This window comes from Simochromis diagramma, unplaced genomic scaffold, assembly GCF_900408965.1.
Source record: "Simochromis diagramma unplaced genomic scaffold, fSimDia1.1 OVJJ01000816.1, whole genome shotgun sequence".
In the NCBI taxonomy this organism is placed as follows: Eukaryota; Metazoa; Chordata; class Actinopteri; order Cichliformes; family Cichlidae; genus Simochromis; species Simochromis diagramma.
In genome coordinates this window covers 446,278-468,161 of record NW_024386908.1, presented here as the reverse complement: position 1 = coordinate 468,161, position 21,884 = coordinate 446,278, and the positions used below count along the sequence as shown (strand labels likewise).

The window sequence follows — 21,884 nt, the reverse complement described above, 5'->3', positions numbered from 1 at the left end:
ATGCCATTTCTGCTTACACCCTGTCTCTTTGAAAAGGTGACTGTCCCCGTCTCCGTGGGTCCGTCTGACTGTCCGTCTGTCTCTCCGTCTTTCAGATAAGCTGTTCGGGAAGCGGCTGCTGCAGGCTGGAAGACACATCATGTCTCATAAGTCTTGGATGAAAACGGTGCCCACAGAGAACTGCGACGTCCTCATGACATTTGCAGGTCAAACAAACACACACATTCCTGCTGGTTTCATACGTGTGAGAATCCTGACTGACAGCTTTCACATCACAAACACAGAACTATGTCTGCAGTTAACCCTCAGTGTGGAGCTGCTGCTCATCATCACTTTTTAATTTGCTTTTCACATAGGAAAAGAGGGTAATCCCCGTGTTTGAAACGCTGGAACAATTTTCTGTTCTATCACAGAGGATCTGTGTCCTTTTGTATTGTTGGGCCCATTGTGATGTCCTGGGAATGTCTTGAGGAAACAGTTTTGGCAGAAACAATCACATGGACCCAAAAACTGAAATAATTCATGTTCAGGGGACAGACACTGTCTCTGTTTTTAAGATGAGGCTTACAGCGCTCCTTTTCGATAAAGCTTAAAGTTAAACCTGGATCAGATCTAACTTAGACCGCTGAGGGCTGCACTGTTTCTTCTTCTACTCTCTGTATGTTTAAACACAATTTGGCATTTAATCATTAGTTATTATTCCTCTCTGGCTCTCTTCCACGGGGCGTCTTTAGTCTTGCCTTGCTCCCCTCACTCCCAACAGGTCCCAGCAGAGGGCCGCCCATCCCCGAATCTGATTCTGCTTTAGGTTTCTTCCTGTTTCGAGGCAGTTTTTCCTTCCCACTGTCACCAAGTTGTGCCTCACAGAGGATCATGTGATTGTCGGGGTTTCCATGACTGCAGGGTCTTCACTTACCACGATGACTGTTGGGAGCTGATTGGCGGTGGCATACAATATGACTTATGTTACATGTTAACTTTGCAATAACTGCAGTGAACACGAGCTTTTACTCTGACGCTCAGTCAGTCACTGTAGTGTCGGTGGAAAAATGTTAGATGCGCTCTTATTTCCTAGTTTCACCTTCAGCTGTAAGCTTAGGCTGGCGCCCTGCAGGCCGAGAAGAACGTGAGGATTTTTGCAGCAACAGTGTTTCTTCTGTGTTCAGTAGTATGACCTCACACCTCCAGCTGCTGCTCAGAGATAAAAGCAAAGACTGTGGGAGTACTCGGCAGATCCTACGGGGGCGTCAACACGAACTCTTTGTTTTTCCACTTCCTGTTACAGATACTACAGATGACCACACGTTACTATGGCTACTGAACCACATCCGACTGGGAATCCCAGAGCTCATCATCCAGATCCGACATCATAAACACACGCGAGTCTACGCATTCTTCATCACCGCTACGTATGAAAAGTAAGAAATCAACCAATCAAATCAGAAAGGAGCCTCTGGTTCGTGCTTCTGTTCATTTTGCCTCTGTCAGGGCGCCCCAGGGTGGCTGTGGCTACAATGTAGCTGCCATCACCAGTGTGTGACTGGATGTGTAAAGCGCTTTGGGGTCCTTAGGGACGAGTAAAGCGCTATACAAATACAGGCCATTTGTTGGCTGATGCTGCTGACAGTAGGACCGCAGCACTGATTATCAAACTGTTCTTTTAGTTAATCAGTTAGTTCAATGTTTCACTCTCTCCTTTAAAATGATTAGACTATTACAGCTTTATGATCAAACTTGCTTGTTCTCGCCTTCACTGCTTCTTCAGACATATCATAGTTCGGGATGTTGGTGCTGTTTTAACTGTGATCAATAATTAACAAACGACCCATCTCAGATATTACTTAATATCGCCTCTTCCTCCACTGGCTCGAGGTGTAGTTATTTTTGAACGTTACTACGGGAGTCGGGATGTAAAAGGCGAGAATAACCCTGCTGTGCTGTGTCGGTGTGAAGCAGCGCCTCCGTTTATCATAGTTTTAAATGTAGTTGCAGCTTATAGTAGGCGCAGCAGATTAGCTCGTACACTGTGAATCACGAGTGAAGCTGATGCCTGGTGAATCAGCATTGCTCCTCTGCTGCTGGTCTTTCAAGTTTTCCAGAGGCTTTAGCGTCATGCTAACCTCTGTGTAGTGGATTTGCTGTGATTTCACTCCCACTGTCACAGACAGTCACAGGTGAGTGCAGGGTCACTTTAATATCAGTGCTGACTTTGACGTATAAATACAGAGAAATACAATCTGGGGATCAGGGCGGCAGCTGCTCCCGTGCTGCATTTCACCACAAATGTTGAATCCTCTGTGCTGACTGCGCTTTTAGACGACGGGCTTATCTAAAATAAACCTTTTACCTGTGAATGCAGTAAGAGCGGACAGATTGTGGGAAAGAAGAGAGAGAGACAAGCGGGTGTGACAGAGAGAGAGAGAGAGAAAAGCAGAAAGGATGCAAGGTAAAGAAACGCAAAGAGGAAGCAGTGAGGAAAGGTGGTGAGGAAGGATGGACTGAGTGCTTTTTTTAAAGTGTGCCAGTGGGTTTTGGATGAAAAGCTCAAAGAAAGTGCTGCTTGACCACACACACACACACACACACACACACACACACACACACACACACACACACACACACACACACACACACACAAACGTGTTTTCATATCTTTGTGGGGACATCTCATTGGGATAATGCTTTCCCTAGCCCCTACCGTAACCATGAAAAATCAATGCCTAATCCTAACCCTCAGCCTAACCGTAACCTAACTGCAACCCTGACACTAAAACCACATTTTGAGTCTCAAACTCATTTGGTCCCGACAAAGATATGTAAACACACACACACACACACACCTGCTGTGGGGTCGGTTGACCTACATTTTATGTGGTAGAAATCATAACCCAGAAAGTACTCCACGTCCTCTTGAATTCCCCTCGGATAATGATTCCCGGTCCACCATGAAGCAGCGTGAAAAATCCTTTCCTGTTTTAGTTTTGTTGGATATGTTCAGCTGTGCCATTTGTTCAGTATGTTTTCATATCGTCACATGATTTATAGTTGTGTTGTTATCATCGCTGAAAGAGTCAGGATGGAGCTGTACGTGTGGGAGTGTTTTGTACGTTTTTTCAGAAAGGCTTCATTCATTTAACTGAAAGCAGCAAATTCAGCTGTAACAGAACATTTTCTTACCTGACATGTCATCAGTTACTCATTCTGCTGCTCTGACGGGCAGTTTACGGTTTGCCATTTGGATCTGCTGAGTTTCTGCATTACCTACATTAGCATAAACACGCAGAGCTCTCCATCAGCAGTGTTACTTTACAAGGTTAGCTTTGTCCACGCTTTGCGTCCAGCCTCACTGTAAGACTTTCTCTCTTTGTGTTTTTGTATTTTCTTGTTAAAAAGCTGAACACTTTTTGATGAAATAAGAAAAGAGAGAATCTCATTAAGATTCCTGGCAGCAGCTGCTCACCTCTAAAAGGCCTCCTGGTTTTGGCTTCGATTACTAAACAGTTGGTTTAAACAGATAAAGCCTCGTTTTTTTCTTCCTCACACAAGGACCTTTATTGTGACGGTTCTGCGCTGTAAGCAGTATTCAGGCGTGAAACACAAGCTTACACCTCAGATTTCTGTTGTAATCCATCAGGTGCCGTCCGTGCTTCTTTGTGCTGCCCCTGCGAGTACATGGAGCTGCATGATGGATGGCTGTTACACATCGGCCGTACGTCTTTGTGTGTGCGTGTAAAGACTATATATACATGTGAGGGCGAGGTGAGCTCTCAGCCTGCGGGGAACAGAGAGGGAGCTGCATTATTATTGAGATTTCAGCACAAGGCCGGCGGGAAGGACAGACGGAGATGGAAAAAAGGATGATGGGATAGAAGGAGGGGAGGAGAGCGATGGATGAAGAGGGGAGGCTGAGAGAAGACGGCGTGGGCATGAAAGAGGACGAGAGCATGGGGATAGAAGATGTGCAGGAAGGCATGATGGGAAATGAGATGAGGTTCAGACATTACAGCTGAAGGACAAACCATTGCTTTTTTTAGTAATGTGGAAAAGTGGCCAAACAGAAGTGCTGCAGTGTTGTGAATTAAGATAAATCAGGTGATTATTGGGATTATTTTTAGTGTCAATCATCAGTTTAACCAACATGTTAGAAGAAAAAAGGACCATCCCAGTATGCAGGCATACATGTTTATAGCTCATAGCTGTAAAAAGAGAGACAACACCGCGTGTTGCTGTTACTATGCAATTACTCCCATTATTCCTCTCGCCGCCTCCATAATGTGCGGTGTTACCACCAGCAGAGTGTGAGAGCCCGGGTGTCGCCGCGTAGGCAATTAGAAACAAAAGATTTAATTAGACGAGATTAATGCACTGCAGATGACACAGATTACACGTGTAGCGTGGGCGTCTGAGGCCGGCTTAAAAAAAACCTGCCCGATGTTGTCGTGCAGTTTGCTGCGAGGCGCCGAGGAAATGGGACTGAGGAAAGCAGTGAAGCCCGAGTTTGGCGGAGGAACACGGAGCTTCTCCTGCGAGGAGGACTACATCTACGAGAACATCGAGAGCGAGCTGTGCTTCTTCACCTCGCAGGTCAGTGCGACTCCAGTTATTCCCAGGTACCTACACTGGGGAAAGTTTTTCTCACGTTGCTTCCTCCTCCTCCTCTTCCCGGCGGCTGCAGGAGAGGCAGAGCATCATTAAATACTGGCTGGACAACCTACGTGCCAAACAAGGGGAGGTGCTTCATAACATCAGCTTCCTGGAAGGCCAGCCAATCAGTAAGTGATCAGAGCTAAAAGCTCCGTTGTCTTCAGCGGGCCGCGGCGTGTGATTGATGGTTTCCTCTCCTCGAGTGCTTCTCTCTCTAACTAAATAAAGTAAATCATCTGCTTAAATATGTTTTGCTGCTCGCTTTACTCTCTGCAGTCCCGGAGCTGAGTGCGAGAGGTGTGATCCAGCAGGTGTTCCCTCTGCATGAGCAGAGGATCCTCAGCCAGCTGATGAAGTCTTGGGTCCAGGCTGTTTGTGAGAAGCAGCCGTTAGGTTAATAAATCAAAGCTCGCTTTTACGCTGTTTCCATCTCTGACTTTGCTGTTTGCCTCACTGTTATCTTATCGATCTCACAAACAGATGATATCTGTGACTACTTCGGGGTGAAGATTGCCATGTATTTTGCCTGGCTGGGTTTCTACACCACCTCCATGTTATATCCCGCCGTGATCGGTTTCGTGCTTTGGATGCTCACCGAGTCCGATCAGGTGAGCAGAGATGAGCCGTGTGCTTGTGTAGGAAAAGGAAACAATGACACCGCCCAGTCAAACCGATAAATGTCTGCATGCTTGCCTCAGACGAGCCGGGACATCTGCTGCGTGGTGTTTGCCCTCTTCAATGTGGTGTGGGCCACTCTGTTTCTGGAGCGGTGGAAGCGGAGGGGGGCGGAGCTGGCGTATAAGTGGGGAACGCTGGACGCGCCTGCGGAGTCCCTGGAGGAACCACGGCCTCAGTTCCGGGTGAGAGAAATTAAACTCTGATTCAGTCAAAGTGCTTTACAGCGTCAGATGAAGACAATGCAGCAGAGTAACACTGAACAAAGCTTTGCAACAGGAATTAAAGGCGAACGATGTGGATTCAGTTCAGTTATAGCTGATGAGAAACAGGAGGACAGATTTAAAGCAGAGCATGGAGCAACAAATAGTCCAACGTGTAAGGAAGCTGAGTGATATTTGCTCTATAGTGGGCAAATATCCAGATAATATTTAAAAATGAAGAAGCTCCCAGTATAACACACTGGAGAAACTGGTTACATGCTGTCCTTGTTATGGGAAAACATCCCTGCAGGACTACAGCTGAAAATAGACGACCTGTTGTTAAATGCTCACCAATGATAGCGAGCGAATCAGAATGATGCACAAAAACTTTAATTATGTACTTTGGGAACAGCTTTAGTTACTCTTCCACTACAAGGAGATGTCAGAAGTGGAACTGAGGATTGATTGATTGATTGATTGATTGATTGATTGGGTGGCTGTAGCTCAGGAGTCGAGCAGGTCGTCCACTAATCGCAGGGTCGGTGGTTTGATCGCTGGCTGCTCCAGCCTGCAGCCGAATCCTCGGGAAAGAAAATAATGAAGTATGACTGTTAGATAGAAAGCACTTCAGTACAAAAAGCATAAACAGTGTTTGTGAGAATTTCACTTCAAAAACAACATAACAGCTGATCAACGTGCTGTACCAAACTAAGAGAACAAAAGAATAAATGGGTACACAGGGCAAAAACAAAGACGACAACTCACACGGGCTAAAGGCCGAGGAGGAGAGGTGTGTTTTTAAATGAGCTTTAAAAGCAGCGAGGGATGGAGCCTGCCTGAGCTCCAGAGGAAGCTCATTCCACATTTTGGGAGACAAAGCTGCAAAGACTCGGTCTCCTCGGGATTTCTAAAATGTTTCTGGGACAGCTAGCTGATCTAAGAGCACGAGACGGCACGTAAGGGTGAAGCAGCTCAGACAAATAATAAGAGGCGAGACCGTTAAGACTTAAAAACAAATACAAGAATTTTAAAATGGGTTCAAAACTCAATGGAAGCCAATGAATTGCAGTAAATGCTCAGATCAGAGTCTCAACAGGACGGGTCTAATTTTTGACGGCTGCCTCAGCTGAAAGAAGGAGAACTTCACCACAGTGTCGATGTGAGTCCATGAGGCGAGTTGTTTAAAGTGCTTTGAGCAGTGAGAGTAGAAAACAGCACGTTTATGTGCGTTTATGTGAAACGTGCTTCTTCATGTGCAAATGCAAAGAGGAGAAAAAGCACAAAATAAAAATATGTTACTGTGATTATCTAACAGCGTCACTAATGTGGGGTCCAGGGTCTCCTGACCCACCCCTAAAATATTGTCTTTATCAAAAAGGAGCATTTAAAGCCAACAACAAAGGCAGCGAGTCTCCTGTGTGACGGCTGGCTGAAGGCTCCGCTTCACATTTTACCTTTGAGAACTCAAATGAGTGCTTTGTGCGTTTTCCCTCCAGCCTCTCCTCTTTACGCTGTTTCATATCCTCTGTCTGCAGGGAATCAAGCGCTGCAGTCCTATAACGGGATGCGAGGAGTTCTACTATCCTCCGTGGCGGAGGCGTCTATTCAGGTGGCTGGTCAGCCTGCCCATCTGTATCCTCTGTCTCTGTTTTGTCTTCCTGGTCATGCTCATCTGCTTTGAGCTGCAGGTCAGTCCAGCTGTCAGCATCTGTTCTCTTTGTTGTGTCCCGCTTTGATGAATACAGCAGCAAATTTAACGCAAGAAAATCATCTTCTTTTGTCAGATTTCTTTTAGAGTTTGACGTAATGAAGCGTTTTAAAGAAGCTTTAATGGCCACGAAACCAAAAACCACAGACAGTAACTAATAATAAACAAACAGACTCCACGCGTCATAGAATGGGAGTGTTTATTTCCTTTGGGGGCTGAGAAGTTGTATTTGTGTCTCTGCAGGAGTTTGTGATGGGGATCAAGGAAATGCCTCGGCTGGCTCGCTTCATCCCCAAAATCATGCTCGCTATCACTGTGACTGCGTGTGATGAGGTGTACAGGAAGATCGCCTGCTGGCTCAATGACATGGGTGAGCGCCGAGCTTCTAGGCCGGCAAAACGTAACCGCAGATTCAGAGCAGAGCGTCTCTTACTCAAGATGATCTCCTGAAAGTCGCGTCCTTAATATTAGTTATTAATATTAGTTATTAATAACTAATATTAATAACTAATATTAGTTATTAATATTAGTTATGGATCGCTGGCAATTCCTTTTGAGCGCTGAGCTGGCTGTGGCTCGAGAGGTCGAGCAGGTCGCACGAATCAGAAGGTTCCTGTGGTCTGGACTCGATGCGTCCATGTGCGTGTGTGTGTGTGTGTGAGTGTGTGTGTGTGTGTGTGTGTGTGAGTGTGTGTGTGTGAGAGTGTGTGAGTGTGTGTGTGTGTAGAAGTGCTTTGAGTGCTCAAATAAAGGGGTGAAGCTCTACGGTTCATTAGTTACTAATTAAGCAGTCAATGATTGAAGCTTTTACTGTGCTGCATGTTTTTAATGGCTCGCCAGGTGTGTTACGCTGATGTTGTGTTTCCACAGAAAACTATAGACTCCAGAGTGCCTATGAGAAAAATCTCATCATCAAAATGGTTCTTGTAAGTGTCGTCCTTTGCTTTGGGATTGGGTGGAGCTAATTCCTCTTCCTGTTTAATCACACCTGGCCTTTCTGTCTCTTGCAGTTTCAGTTTGTAAATTCCTATCTCAGCCTTTTTTACATCGGATTCTACCTCAAAGACATGGAGCGCCTGAAAGAGGTGAGACGTTTCCGCCGCTCAGACACTCGCACTCACTCGTCGACGTCGTCATTAATCCGCACATCCGTGCGTTTGTCCGTTTGTGGAAGATGCTGCTGGTGTTGTCTCTGATCAGGAGTCTGCAGCGGCAGGTCCGGGTCAATGTGCTGCCTCACGTCTCCCTGAAGATGAAGATGCTGGTGGTCTCTGTTCCCTGGTTCTTCAGGGCTTTGCTCGGGAACAAAGTACGATCCCTGTTACGCGTAGGGAAGGTCAGAGGTCTGTTTCTGACCACCTCCGTTATGCCTTTGCATGCCAGCTCGGTGCCAATCGGTGAGCAGGTGTGCTTGGAAAGAACGTGTGCTGGAGCTCCAAACCTCCACGCTGTTAAATGGCTGCAGGGCTGTTTTCATTACATCTCTGTATTTGGGAGACTTGGGACTTTGTAGCTGTCAGCAGATAATGTCTGATTATCTAAAACCAACTTTATATTCAATGACATCAACTCTCAAAACGCGCCTCTTCATACTTCTTCTATTGGGTCCTTTCATCTGAAGATCGGTCTTCCTGGTATTCCTTGTGATGGGAATTGTGGATTTCTTTCTTGGGCTTTTTTCCCTCTGTGAGTCATCTTGTCCCTCAGCTTCTCACCATCTGCTCCACCTTTCGGACTCTCGATGTCAGCTGACTTCCCAGTTTTCCCAGTTTACACCAGCACAGCTCAGGCTCTCCACATGTCGGTAAAGCTTTCTGATTTACTGGAACTACCATGAAAGGCTAAAATCATTTAAAACACGTGAGACTTTTCTTGTTTCCAGTTGATGAGAGAGACGTCAGCTGTTATGTGTCTGAGATATGTTAGCAATCAGAGAGCAGCGTCTCCGTCTCTCAGTCCCTGTGCTGTCCATTATTGATTATGTCCTGTATGCTCTCTGTTTCTGTGCTGTAGCATCTTCTGCGCAGCGTGTTGTGCATCAGTGTTTGACCTGAAGGAGCTGCTTTCAGATTAAAGGCAACAATGGATCGTGAGCTTTGTGGTGATGCAGTCGCTGTCTAACCTCTGCGTGTGTGTATTATATGATTGAAGACATATTAAACTCTTGGCTTTGACTGTTAAAGCTCAATTATGGTTTGATGCAACTCGGTTTCTTTTTCTGTGCTTATTGACAAGATCAGAGAAACAAAGAAACGTTTTTTGTCGTAGAAACCAGGAGATCACTGAGTTTAACCAGATTAAACTCTTAAGCAACTTTATTTTGTAAAGCTAAATAAATACTTTGTGCACAGAGACACGTTCACATCGAACCTAAATGAAGGTTTATTAAAAAATGGTAATGAATCCCAAAATGATAAGAGTATAGTTGTGTTCAGTTACCCGTTTAATCTTAATCTCTGTATTTATTCTCACGCATAATTTACATGTCTTCTTCCAGATTACTTTTTCAGAAACAAAGAACTGTGTCTGTGTTGGACTCACGCATGAGATTTTATTTGTAGCCGTTCTGCTTCCCGTCAGTTCCTGTTCTGGACGCCTCCCGTTCGCCCACAGGTCAAAGTATTTGGACGAGGGACCGGGCCGTGGGTGCCGCAGCGTCTCCTGTTGCATGAAGCGTCCGTGACAGAGCCGGGAAAACATGACAACTTTGAGGTTTCTAGTCAGCTGTCCACAAATAAGCCCGTCGCACGTCTTGACTGCTGCGTCTAAAGAAACTTTAGTTTCAAGACTGATGAACTTTTCACTCGAGCCTGTCACGGGGCGGAGGTGTAATTATTGTGCGTCGCTTTGTGTCTCGGCTTGGTGGAGCAGTTTAGTTGGTTCGTTCGTGTCTGCCGTGTGCAGCGAGGTCTGTAGGTGAGAGGCTGCTGTGCTTTTTAGAGTTCGAATGTGACACAGCGATTGCTGCCTAACACCTCAGGACCCCCGATTACAGGGTCCCTCCTACTGCTTGGAATAGGGAACCATTCGGGCGGAGCTTGCCTTGAGCACAGTCTGCATACATGTCTCTTTATTTGAAATGTTTTCACCTTATTTTATTAAGTCCTCTCTCGCTGCTCCTCCTGCGCTCTGTCCACTGTCATCTATCCTGTCTTGTTTCTTTTAAATGCTCCAATCAGTGCGCTGTGATCTGTGGGTGCTGCAGCTGTTTCTCTGCCTTGTGTTTGTCAGATGCTGGCCACTCTACTCATCATACGCCAGTTCCTTCAAAACGTTAAGGAGGTGCTGCAGCCTTACCTGTATGAGCGTCACAAGCTGGGAGAGCTTACGCTGCGAGCCGTGTGGGACCTGCTGCTCTCAGTGCTGCTGAAATACGCCCGGCTGGCAGCTGGAAAAGCCATGGCGTCTCCCACTGACCAGACCATGCCAGGACCCGGACTGAGGGGCACCAGGCCTGGAGTGGGGCAGCCAGAAAGAAGGTGGTGCTCTGAGCCGTTCAGTAAAGATGATGCAGTAAAGAAAGCGTGTGCTGAAAGATCCGTGACGTTCATGTGTTTAGCTGTCATTCACACCAACACTTACTGCGTTAGTCACTACAAGCAGAGCCGCTCGGGTGCAGACAGAACGACACTTTATCGTCCTCCGCTATTGTTCACGCACCGCATGCAGTTATGATTCATAGCTATCAGACACCGAGTGCACAGACCGCCAGAACAGGTTGGCACACAGTTACTCTGACGTTTATCTGTCTCTTCACCTGCTCTCAGGGAAAAGAAGTGTCTGAACGGAGGATGTGGAGTGCCTGATGAGGAGGAGGGAGCTGAGAAGGACGAGGCTGACAGCGGGAGGTTCAGCGAAGGAGAGACGGAGGAGGAAAGTTTGATCGACTGCGGCTTGAAGCTGAGGAAAGTGAGCTTCATAGAGAAGGTACAGTGCCGCGTGACCTGCGTTAGTACGTTCACGCTTTAGAGGTTGAATCATGTAACTGATCAGCGATGTCGTGGTTAAGGTGGACAGAAAGGCGGCGTGCAGTGGGCCCCCTGTGGACAGCAGCTTTCTGGAGGAGGGAAGCCCCACCATGGTGGAAAAGGGAATGGACCCGGCCTCGGTGTTCGAAATGTGCGACGACGACGACGACAACGGAATTCATGATGTGAAGGACTCGAGCGGGGGCAGGGCCGAGGCCGCTGATGCTGCCGCCTCCGCCGCCAGCCCGCTGCCTTCTGGATCTGAGAGCAGCGCGTCGCTGCGTCACAGAAGAAGAGGCCGAAGCGCCGAGAGGGTCGAGCCGAAAACGAAAAGGGAATCGTGGATGGATCCCCCCGAGGAGAGAGAGAGCACCACGCTCACTCAGGCGGAGATGGAGAGCTGCATGCAGACGTACTCAGTAAGTGCACATATGTACTCACCCTGCACGTACGGCTCAACTGACACCTTGGCTGATTGTGATTGGGTAGAGGATCAATAGGGGGTCCATGGCACTCTTTGGGACACTCCCACAGGGCTTAAATCTGAGATTCTCCACCAGTCCCATTTAGAACTGAAGAAGCTTCTCAGATGAGACGCTTTTCTTTCCAAGCTCCTTAGACTACTGACAGAAGGGAAATGCAAGTGAGGTCAGAGGTCAAATGTGACATATTTGGACCCAAACTGTAGTGTGATATTTAGTATCGTTTTAAAGATCAGAGATTTTCTTGAAAGTTTGACCTCATTTGAAGAAGTGATCAGAGGTGACTGAGTAACGTGATATTTACAATCACTATATGCCCGCATAGTTTTACATGCGCAGTGCAGCATTATTATCACTGAGGTTCAGATCAATCAAGTCAAATGTGATGTGATATTTTGAACCTTATAAAATCGGTACTTTATAAGTACCAGATGTTGACTGTGTGATACTCATCCCCGCAGACCTCGGTGGATGTAAGCCAAAGTTTCCCGGGTCGTTAACATGAGCCGACTCCACCTGCCTACAGAGTTTCATCACAGTTCATTCTAAACATCTGGTGTTTACAGGCAGAACGACTCGTTCTCTGTTATTCTCTTTAAAAACTGATCACGCTTTGAATCCTAGAACTACAACATGAATCCTACAGACCTTATAAATGCTTGTATGACTGCCATATCTTATTATATCTCATCTACAAATGAGTTTAGTCCACAGAAAATGCAGCGTCGTCCGCGGCAGCCATGTAGTCAGGTACTGCACAGACTGCATTTGGCTTATTGCTCCACTTTGTCCTTCTTAGGACACTTTCCAAGACTACCAGGAGATGTTTGTCCAGTTTGGCTACGTGGTGCTCTTCTCCTCTGCCTTTCCTCTGGCTGCCATGTGCGCTCTCATCAACAACATCATTGAGATCCGCAGTGATGCCTTTAAGCTCTGCACCGGCCTGCAGAGGCCCTTTGGAGTCCGAGTGGAGAGCATCGGCCAGTGGCAGGTAAGAAATGCACTGTGTGAACATGGGGAGCTGATTAACACACAAACGGCATTAATCTAATCAAGTTCATCAGTAATCAGAGTCTGGCTGAACTTGATTTAAGAGCAAAGCACAAAGTCAGAAAAAAATGGAAACCTTTTATTTTCCCGTTCACAGACTGCGATGGAAGCCATGGGCCTGATTGCCATCATAGTGAACTGCTACCTGATTGGTCAGTGTGGTCAGCTACAGCGTCTCTTTCCATGGCTCAGCCCTGAGATGGCCATCATCTCCATCGTCATCCTCGAGGTACCGCAGCTACTTCCTGCTCAGTCTGAAACACAGCGGCGCTCTTTCAGTCTTTTCCCGTCACACAGTTGTCCTACCTGTAAAGACTGGGACGGACATTTAACAGAACATTTACTCAAACCACTTCATCGGTCGGTAAACTGTTTAACACAGATTTCACTTTCATGACACGTAATGAAGTAGAAGCCCAGGAAATAGTTTACTAATGAGAAGATGAGATTGGCGGCCAGTCATGACACATGCTGTTATTTTCTAACTACGCATTTTATAGTTTTCGTGGTGAGATAATCGTTACTCGCTGAGCAAGTGTCAACCCGTGCTGTTCAAAGCGATGACATCAAACCAGTTTTAACTCACCAAACACGTGAACAAAGGAACTGAAACCGTCTGTGCACAACGCTGCTGCTACAGCTTGTCACATATTTAGAAACAGGCTGTGCTTCACTGTGCCGGCCGTCTGCATCCAGAGGGGTCGACAGCCTGCAGCTCTGTGCTGGCCTGATAAAGAAGTTTGAGCCCAAATGTTGCAAGAATGACCTCAAGTGACAAGTTGCTTAAAGAGGGCGTTTGAGGCACTGTGTCCTATTTACTGTATGTGAATTACTTTATAATTGTTTGACTTCACCTTCCTTGTTTTCCACCTCTCTGTCTGTTTGCAGCACTTTGCCATCCTGTTGAAATACATCATCCATGTGGCTATTCCCGACATTCCTACGTGGGTCAAAGAGGAGATGGCTAAGCTGGATTACCAGCGCAGGGAGGCCTTTAAGGTGACTTCAGGGAGTTCGAAGAAGCCCTTTAAAGTCTCCCTCATTAACCTTATGATGCTACAGCACTGCAGTTGTTTCTTTTTGGAAATAAATGACTAAAGTTGCTTTGATATTGTAGCAAAATGACTGTTACTGTAAAGGTTGTCAGCTGTGCTGCACAACACAGGAAAAGAGATTAGCTTGTAGCTGCCCCGGGAGCACTAATGCAAGATTCTGACTGCAGTAAGGGCTTTTAGACAAGTCGCGCTGCGGTAGTGTAGTAGTTGACTACTGCTGATTCTTTATGAATGCATTGTGAGAACGTTTCCCTTCCTCTGCAGAAGCACGAGCGGCAGGCGCAGCAGCATTACCAGCAGCTGCAGAGGAGGAAGAGGGAGGAGGAGGAGAGGCAAAGGCAGGCAGAGCACATGGCTCGCAGGGAGAGGGAGCGGGACGACAGCAAAGGCGACGTTTCGGGGGATCACCACCACGACAAAGGTCACGGCAGCAAATCACGTTCTGGGGGTGGAGGCGGAGGAGGGAGCGGCGGGTCGGACAAGCCCAAGAGGCCCAGCTCCCTGTTGGCCAATAATAATGTGATGAAGCTGAAGCAGATCATCCCGCTGCAGAGCAAGTTCTCCTCGGGTGGCGCCCGCTCCCCACAGTCACCCACGGGCAGCGAGCCAAAACTGCCCGGCTTCTTGAGCTTCAAATTCCTCAAGTCGCCTGAGAATAAGAGGGAAGGTGCCGCGGCTTCTGCGGCCGCCGGCACCACATCTGCCAGCGCCACGGCGACAGCGGCGCCGTCATCATCGTCATTATCAGGTAGCAGCTCTCAGGAGCGTTCTCAGTCACCCAATAAAGCCTTCAACCCCGGGAAATTGTTTAACTTTGGGAAATCCGAGGGAGGGACTTCCACGAACGGAGCTCCGCTGCCCAGGTCAGGAGAGGGGTCATCATCGCTGACGACGGAAAGACAGCCTTCCCGGTCTGACTTGAATGGCGTTCCGGACGAGATCCCCTCACCCGGAGGGGAAGGCGCAGAGAACGGACATTCGTCAGACTTGGACGCGGCTGGTTTTAAAATCTAGAAAACGACGACAAAAAAAGCGCAACTTGTCTTTGGTTCCATCTCACCTGAACAGGTGACGTGTTTACTGTGAGGAAGGCCTGACCTGCCCTCTGTGCTGTCACAGGCCGGTGCAGGAGAGCAGAAGCTGATGAGGCGAGACTCGTTCTGGTTTGCTTTTTCTGCTGCGAGACAAAAAAAATAAAATAGAGAAAGAAACAAAAAAAACAGGCTTTGTAAGAAAGACGAAAGCCCTTCTATCATGACCACACACACACACACACACACACACACACACACACACACACACACACACACACACACACACACACAAATATTCAAATTCTTCCTTGTCTGCAATACATAAAGAAATGCATGAGCTGCGTTTCTAATATTTTTACGCCTTTAAAGCAGAGCTTTGTTTCCTGATTTCTTCTTGTCAGAAATTGTAAACATCTCGGTGGCTTCACACCAACAGTCTGTCGTGGAGGGGAGGAGTTTAAGGGGAAAAAAAGCTTACATGGCGGTACGAACGGATTAGAGATTGTACATCAGATAATTCCTGAGTGTTTTTTAGCTGTCACCACACAAGCGATCGTTAGAAATCGGTCTCATTTTCAAACTGCGACGAGTTGTTGGGCCCTTCGCTTTCGTGCTGAAGCTGAAGAGTGGAAAAGCAATATGAGTCAGTGTTTTTGTTTTTTTATTAAGTGTCAATCATCGCATAAGCCCCTCCTTAACAGTCGCCCCTGATGTATCACCAGCTTTATTTTCAAAGCAGAGGTGAGGTCTGAGCTTTGCAGAACCCGGTTTGCTCCAATAGAAAGCGGCGAGCTTAGTAAGTCGTAAAAATCACAGTATTTTGGAAGAGCGAGCGGTTTTTGAGGAAAAGGAGCAGAGATACCCGTTGCATGCTGTTCTCCATCCGAGTCCGTAGAGCGCCTTGTAAACACAGATGGTGCCTCATGCCACAAACTCCAGCTAGACTTGGCAAACGAGCACAGAGTTAAAGAAGTAACATTTGCACTAAAGCCTGACGCCCTGCATAGAAACCACCTCGGCACAGAGGGCCCACACCAGCCTGCCTCATCATTATGCAAAAAATGCATTTCTGTTCATTTCCCCCTTTCACATGGTGCATGCAGTCGGCAGCAACGAGCTTTCAAAATATTCACGTTTTCTTTTCTTCTTGAACAGCTGTTTTTATTGGCAGAGGATGGAAATTCCCTTTTTTTTAACCAGTGCAGAACTTTTCAGATTATACTGTTAACCCAAGACGTACAGTACTCTATAAAGGTTTTAGGCACTAAAATATGTGAGAATACTTTGAAAGATGTCAGTTTACCTGACAGGAGTTCGGTAAATAGAAAAACCCTACATTAGTGGGAGCTTCATTTGACTACACAGTCGCTCAGTCATTATGAGATCTTACCCAGAATCCTTCTCTGGAGTCGGGCTGTGTCTCTCTTCATGCATTTACTGGCTCACTTGATGACGTCACCACAGAGCTTCTGCAGGGACCAATGCATGCGTTGCAGGACTCCCTTTTCTCACTGAAGATACATTTTAGGTCATCGTCATTTTTCAAAAAGCAGGATGGCATCATGTGATTTACAAAAACATGCAAACATCTCAGAGTGCCTAAAACTTTTTCACAGTACTGTACTTTGCATATTGTTTGCATGATCCATGTATTTTCAATGAGCCCAGCATCTACCCTTAGCTGGTATTTCACTTCTGCGGGGTCTCCAGAAGGTGGCGCTGGTTATTTAGTCACCACAGGCAGCAAAATTAAAGCAGTCTGACAAGTTTATGATGATATGAGACACTGAGAGAGGACTCAGAGGCCGCCGCACTGCCGAGATACGGAAACATTAACTATGCATTTCCACACGTTCACCTCCGGCGAGGATTTGGGCAATAACACAGCGTTGAAGTTGACGTGTAGTACTAAAGCTCGACACTAACCCAACCTCAAACCCCAACTCCAGCGCATCATCCTCATCCACTCTATGCATTTTCTTTCCCTTTATGTTTTAGTGTCAGCTCTCTCAGACCGCCTGTTTCCTATTTAATGTTGAGAACCTGCCCCGACCTGCATCGGCTTAACAGGTTTTTGTATTCTGTTACAGCTTTAATGTGTTAGTTTTAGAAGTCTGGTCCATTTTTCGCTCACACGCCTGCAGAAGAGACGAAAAATGTTCTTTCCGGGAGGCAAAAAGTTCTTACTGACATTAAATGCAATACCGAAATAGTCTGTGCAGTCATGTTATCATTTTTAGGAATATTTGGAAGGTACTGTTCATTATAAATGTAAACGGAGAAGGCCGAGGCTAAGAGAAACGTGACATCATCAGCGTGTGATCTTAAGAGCAGCAGAGCGAGACGGTGACGACGTAGCTGAGCACAGTCTCATTAAAAACCCTTGATATTCTTGCAGCATCAGGATTTCAGGGATAAGTGGCTTCATGGTGCGTAAGAGTCCATCGTTTGAAAAAGTCCCATAGAGAAGCAGAACTGGTGCGCTGAATAGATCCGCCGATGCCGAGCGAGGTCACTTCCATGTGTGCTTTCCCACCTTATTCAGGTAAAGCTGAAGAGCATCACAACAGACATCGGCTTGTTACTTTTTTCGTTTTTGCAGTGAAACATGTTCTGCGACGGAGATCTGTAACGTTTGGAGGAACGGCAGCGTCACGGCGCAGGCATCGCCTGCATCAGGACACAAGCTCGGACTCTTTATCAGAACAGCTTCTTTGAAAAGTTCGGACATCGTCTGTCTCATTTGGAATAAGCAGGAAAGGACTGAATGGACGTATTAATGTTTGTGTTTCAGAGTGGATGTGAACAGGCGAGACTCACCGCAGCTACATTACAGCCCGACCCGAACCTCAAAGACGAGACATTTTCATGGAAGCCTCACTTACACAACATCATACGCTCTTCCAATGTACCACTGTACAAAAAAGATCTTTTAAAGAAAAATACTGGGAAATGGGATTATTTATTTCTTTTAATTTATTTTGTCATATTTTTGTAAGACCTGACAAATAGTTAATAAAACTATTTCAAATGCATCCCATGTGTTGTGAACCGCTTCTTTACATTTTTTGAAGTACCACATAAACCAAAAGTGTTTTAATCCAGTTTTATTTCAGCAAAGCTAAAAAGAACATCTGATCTAACACATGTGGGGCAAGGCTTCGGGTGGTGTAGAACAGTCTGAGCAGAAGCATAATGAGGTTTTTATACTTGAAATAACAAGACGGGGTATTTACAGTGTAGATATGAAGATGACTGACTGCACCGTCGACCCACAAAACAGGAAAGAGAGGAGGTTACGTCGTGACTCAGCCGGGGAGTGATAAGAACGATTTTTTTAAAGGACAGAAAAAGAAAAGCCTTTTTTTTTTTTTTTGGGTGCATGGACACCAATACAAACTGAATCTCATACAAGGAACAAGGCAGGATGGCAGCTGCACTTTGCTGTGCATGCTTATTGTGCATTCTATGGCTGAAAGTATAATACTCTAATATACTGCTCACAGCAGCCAGCTCTCCATCGAGAAGGGAGAAAAATAAAATAAAAACCATCCGGAGCTGTCCCAAAGATGAGACGAGCAGTAACGCTGACCCGGGCCCTGAGCTGGATCCGAGTCTTAAGGCCTCTCGGCTAATACCTTCCACACAAAAATAACCCCCCCCTCCCAAACACTTTATTTCTGGTCCAGGATTATAACATCCAGCCACTGAAACAGTAACATGCAAGGCAAGATAACATCCACTGGACACTGGGGCTCTTCTCTACTTTATTCTGTAGTCTTTTACAAAAAGGCAGACACACAGATACTAAATCGGATAAGCTACTGTAATTATTTACACACGTTATGCATTCTTTTCCCTTTCCCACACATTGCTATAGACATTTCTCTTTAGTGTCTGTGCTGTTGCCAAAGTTGCGCGACTAAAAATGAAATCTCACATTTCTGTATTTTCCTATTAAGACGTAACAGCTCTTTCTTTTTCTTCACATCTTTCGGTGAAAGATCTGCTAAAACTTAGAGAGAGAGAATCCCCTTCTTACTCGCCTCGATCAGCCAGAGGGAGGTGCTAGACGTGACGCTGCTTCTCAGCCACGCCGACACAACATTAATCCTACAAGCACGAGTCCCAGGATAGAACACAGATATTAATATATTCACCATAAAACAAACAAAAGAAGCCACACGTTTAAAAAGGTGGGGGTCCGGAAGAGTCGCTTCTACTTTGTGCTGTTCTTCACAGTGCATTCTTGGTTCTGTCGATTCAAACAGTGTGGAAAAGAAGTCGCAATGCCCCCGTGTGGTTGCAGAGTGGGCAGTGAAACTGAGATGGTGGGCACTGTGGCTGGCAGGAAGCTCATTGCCATTTACAAACAACAACAAAAACATCATAAAATAAAATTAAAACAGTAACAAAATACTCACAAATCAGAACAGACTGTCCGGATGACAGAGAGGCTACACGAGTCTTGTACCAGTTACATTTTTAAGAGTAGTGTCTGACATTTTCTGTCCAGTCCGTCTCATCTTAATCCTACCATCCACTCGCAGTCCGCACTCACAGCTCAGCATGCACACAAACATATACATGTGTACTGGCCCACATGGGGAAGAGCCAACACAATCAAAACACCAGTAATGATTTCGCCTCCACGACTTGAGATCATTTCTACCAACGTTATTTTCGTACACTGTAAATGGCGGCTTTGTGAGTGGGAATTTCCCGCAATTCTCTCTGGAGTGACTTAACTTCATGCCAGGAAAGACATCCTGCTCTAGTCCAGGAAAAACCAGGAAGTCTGCATGCAGGAGGGATTATCCTATGGTTTTGCTTATATTGGCTATACCCTATTGATGCAAACACACATGTATACCCACCCACACACACACACACACAAAATCGGACGCGCACTTATGAGTCCTCGTTCATCTCTTGGCTATCTGTCCTGGCGATCTTCCTCGGGGGCGCCGGGCTGTCACCCTCAGCTTGTTCCTGTTCCCTTTTCTTTGCTGCATTCTGTTTGACACAGGATTACACAGGAATCAGCAAAATCACAGCCTCGCTCTCTTTCAACACGTCAGTGACAGAAGCACAGATGAACAGTTGCTTCATAGCATGTGATTATTTGAGACCTAATAAAGACTCCTTACAAAGACTTTTGAATTTCAGGAGTGGGACCGCAGCTCATACTCGGCCCTGCCAATTCCATCAATATATTTCCCTTCCTACATTATACACAGCATTTATTGAGGTTCTTGCATTAGTACCTGTTGCCACTCTTTACTGAGGCCTTCCCCAAACTGCAGTTTAAAATCTAAATCTTTATTTCATCTGCCATTCTCTTTCAAGAAATACTGTCAACTCTTAGCCCTAACCCTAGTTGAGGATGTGGTCTCTGCCAAATGAGAGAAATGAAAGAACTGCACATGCTCACCTTTTTGTCCCACTGCTGGTGGAGGTAACGCAGGAGAATGTTGGTTTTTTCTGTAACAATGACTGTAAACAAACACAGGCAAGATGTTTTACATACAAAACACATTACATAGGGTGCTAGTTTAGCCACGGTTAGTAAGCATTTGAAAACATCACCACAGCAGTTTTACAGTTTCAACTGTACTTACTCTGTTCAGAGGGGTATTCGCGTGTTGGTAGGTACACGGAGGGCCTGCGGTTCTATACGAGAGATCAGAAAGAGGCTGTGAATTAGAGCTGTGCCTTCTAGACATGAACAAACCTTTAAAAAACTGCATCAAGTGATTTTAAAGGCTACTTACAGATGCTTTACAAACTGAATCTGCATGAAACCTGCTGAAGTTGCTCTTGTTGTAGACAGGAAGTCCTTTCAAGAAATCAGCCTGTGGAAAGAAGGTGAGGTGACCGTTAGACTCTGCAGCTCTCATTTCATTTGTCTTTCATCTTCAACTTCATACATCCAAAGATCGCAAGTCTGAAATCATCTGACTTTCAGCAGTCAGACTGCTGTAGTTTACTCGTGTCGGCTGACAGCAACAGTGTAAATCATCACCACCGACATGAGTGTAGGTGTGCTCCTCTTAATGCAGATGCTGCTGAGCAGGTGACAGGTCCCTGCAGATGACTGGATACAGCATTCAGGGCGTTACCTCATCTTTCACGACAACAAACCTGCCGCCCTTCGACGTCGCCATTAACCTTCAAAGTGGATGCAATATCGCACAGTGTCCATCAAGAGGTTTCAAATGGGCAGGACAGAGCTGAGCAGCTCAGAGCACAAATCGATGCCGGCTTGGCCTTGAATACCAACAGGAGGAGCAGGTGTGGCTAGCAGCTAGCCGGTAGAATCAGTTAGCTGGCTTACAATAACTGTATGCCTTATAACACCAGCTATACAGCTTAAACCACAGTAATAAACATGGGGTATGCGAACTACCTTCTCCATGATGGTGGCAGAAACGTCCAACTGCCAAACGCCGACTTGTGGACTTGGTGTGTGTTGTTCTGGTCGTGATGGCCGCGCTAGCTTACAGGCTAGGAAACCGAGACCGCTGTCCTGCGTCCTTTTCGAAAGCAAAAATCACCGTCCTCAAACACAAGTTGCTGTTTCCATTTTACTTCCCAGTGACTGTGGAAAAAATGACACTACGCGCATAAAAAAGCCAAGACACCAAAACGCTCCGTACACGAGTTCGCAGAGCTACTTACACAGGACTTCTTCAGCTAGCATGATGGCACCGACGCTTTTCTAGGCCACGCCCCAAGTAGCGCCTATTGGCTTATTCTTACCCCCACCTGGTAGTAGCTTGACCGGACAACCAATTGTTAAAAACAACACAATTTAGCCCCTCCCTAAACCATTGACCAGGCAATCTGCTCTCTCTCATTGAGTTTCATTATGAAAACCATCAGCCACTATTGATCCGAGCTAGAGTCCAAGATTGATGTCATCATGTGGGCGCACGTATCTCCTGCACGCGCCAATGTTTATTAGTGTCTGCAGTAAAGGCTTCGGGAAACTGAAGGACTATTTAATTCTTTTGACTTTTGTTGTAAGTTTACACCAAGTTGAAAACTTCAGATTGAAAGGTG

The 21,884-nt window shown here is 46.2% G+C and overlaps 2 protein-coding genes across 5 annotated transcripts in view; one reads left to right on the top strand and one right to left on the bottom strand.

Moving 5' to 3' along the window:
• Positions 1–17,269, top strand: part of ano8b (anoctamin 8b) — a 36,113-nt gene extending 18,844 nt beyond the window's left edge. For 2 of the 3 annotated variants that reach the window (XM_040034932.1, XM_040034933.1), the window contains exons 2-20: positions 96–206; positions 1,286–1,418; positions 4,446–4,584; positions 4,676–4,772; positions 4,921–5,037; positions 5,125–5,252; positions 5,343–5,504; positions 7,058–7,210; positions 7,474–7,600; positions 8,101–8,156; positions 8,241–8,315; positions 8,405–8,539; positions 10,462–10,709; positions 10,998–11,157; positions 11,240–11,617; positions 12,480–12,671; positions 12,828–12,959; positions 13,619–13,729; positions 14,050–17,269. In XM_040034932.1, coding sequence (XP_039890866.1) covers positions 96–206; positions 1,286–1,418; positions 4,446–4,584; positions 4,676–4,772; positions 4,921–5,037; positions 5,125–5,252; positions 5,343–5,504; positions 7,058–7,210; positions 7,474–7,600; positions 8,101–8,156; positions 8,241–8,315; positions 8,405–8,539; positions 10,462–10,709; positions 10,998–11,157; positions 11,240–11,617; positions 12,480–12,671; positions 12,828–12,959; positions 13,619–13,729; positions 14,050–14,799 — 3,404 coding nt within the window. In that variant the 3' untranslated portion in view covers positions 14,800–17,269. The remainder of the gene's footprint in view (positions 1–95; positions 207–1,285; positions 1,419–4,445; positions 4,585–4,675; positions 4,773–4,920; positions 5,038–5,124; positions 5,253–5,342; positions 5,505–7,057; positions 7,211–7,473; positions 7,601–8,100; positions 8,157–8,240; positions 8,316–8,404; positions 8,540–10,461; positions 10,710–10,997; positions 11,158–11,239; positions 11,618–12,479; positions 12,672–12,827; positions 12,960–13,618; positions 13,730–14,049) is intronic. The other variant, XM_040034934.1, reaches the window with a different exon arrangement.
• Positions 17,270–18,566: 1,297 nt separating this feature from the next.
• dda1 (DET1 and DDB1 associated 1) lies at positions 18,567–21,593 on the bottom strand. Of its 2 annotated transcripts, XM_040034940.1 has the most exons (6): positions 21,501–21,593; positions 21,229–21,420; positions 20,594–20,674; positions 20,441–20,492; positions 20,254–20,315; positions 18,567–19,835 (listed from the first exon to the last, which is right to left on the bottom strand). In XM_040034940.1, the coding sequence occupies exons 2-6, from the start codon at positions 21,235–21,237 to the stop codon at positions 19,731–19,733; spliced, it is 309 nt and encodes a 102-aa protein (XP_039890874.1). In that variant the 5' UTR covers positions 21,238–21,420; positions 21,501–21,593; the 3' UTR covers positions 18,567–19,730. The 2 variants fall into 2 exon arrangements, with proteins under 2 accessions (XP_039890874.1, XP_039890873.1); XM_040034939.1 differs by having other exon boundaries at positions 21,229–21,556.
• Positions 21,594–21,884: the final 291 nt, after the last annotated feature.

Coding starts and splice junctions, on each gene's coding strand:
- dda1 (XM_040034940.1), bottom strand. Junction 20,493..20,593: donor ATTCAGTTTGTAAAGCATCT/GTAAGTAGCCTT, acceptor TCTCTCGTATAG/AACCGCAGGCCCTCCGTGTA. Junction 20,316..20,440: donor CGAATACCCCTCTGAACAGA/GTAAGTACAGTT, acceptor GTTTGTTTACAG/TCATTGTTACAGAAAAAACC.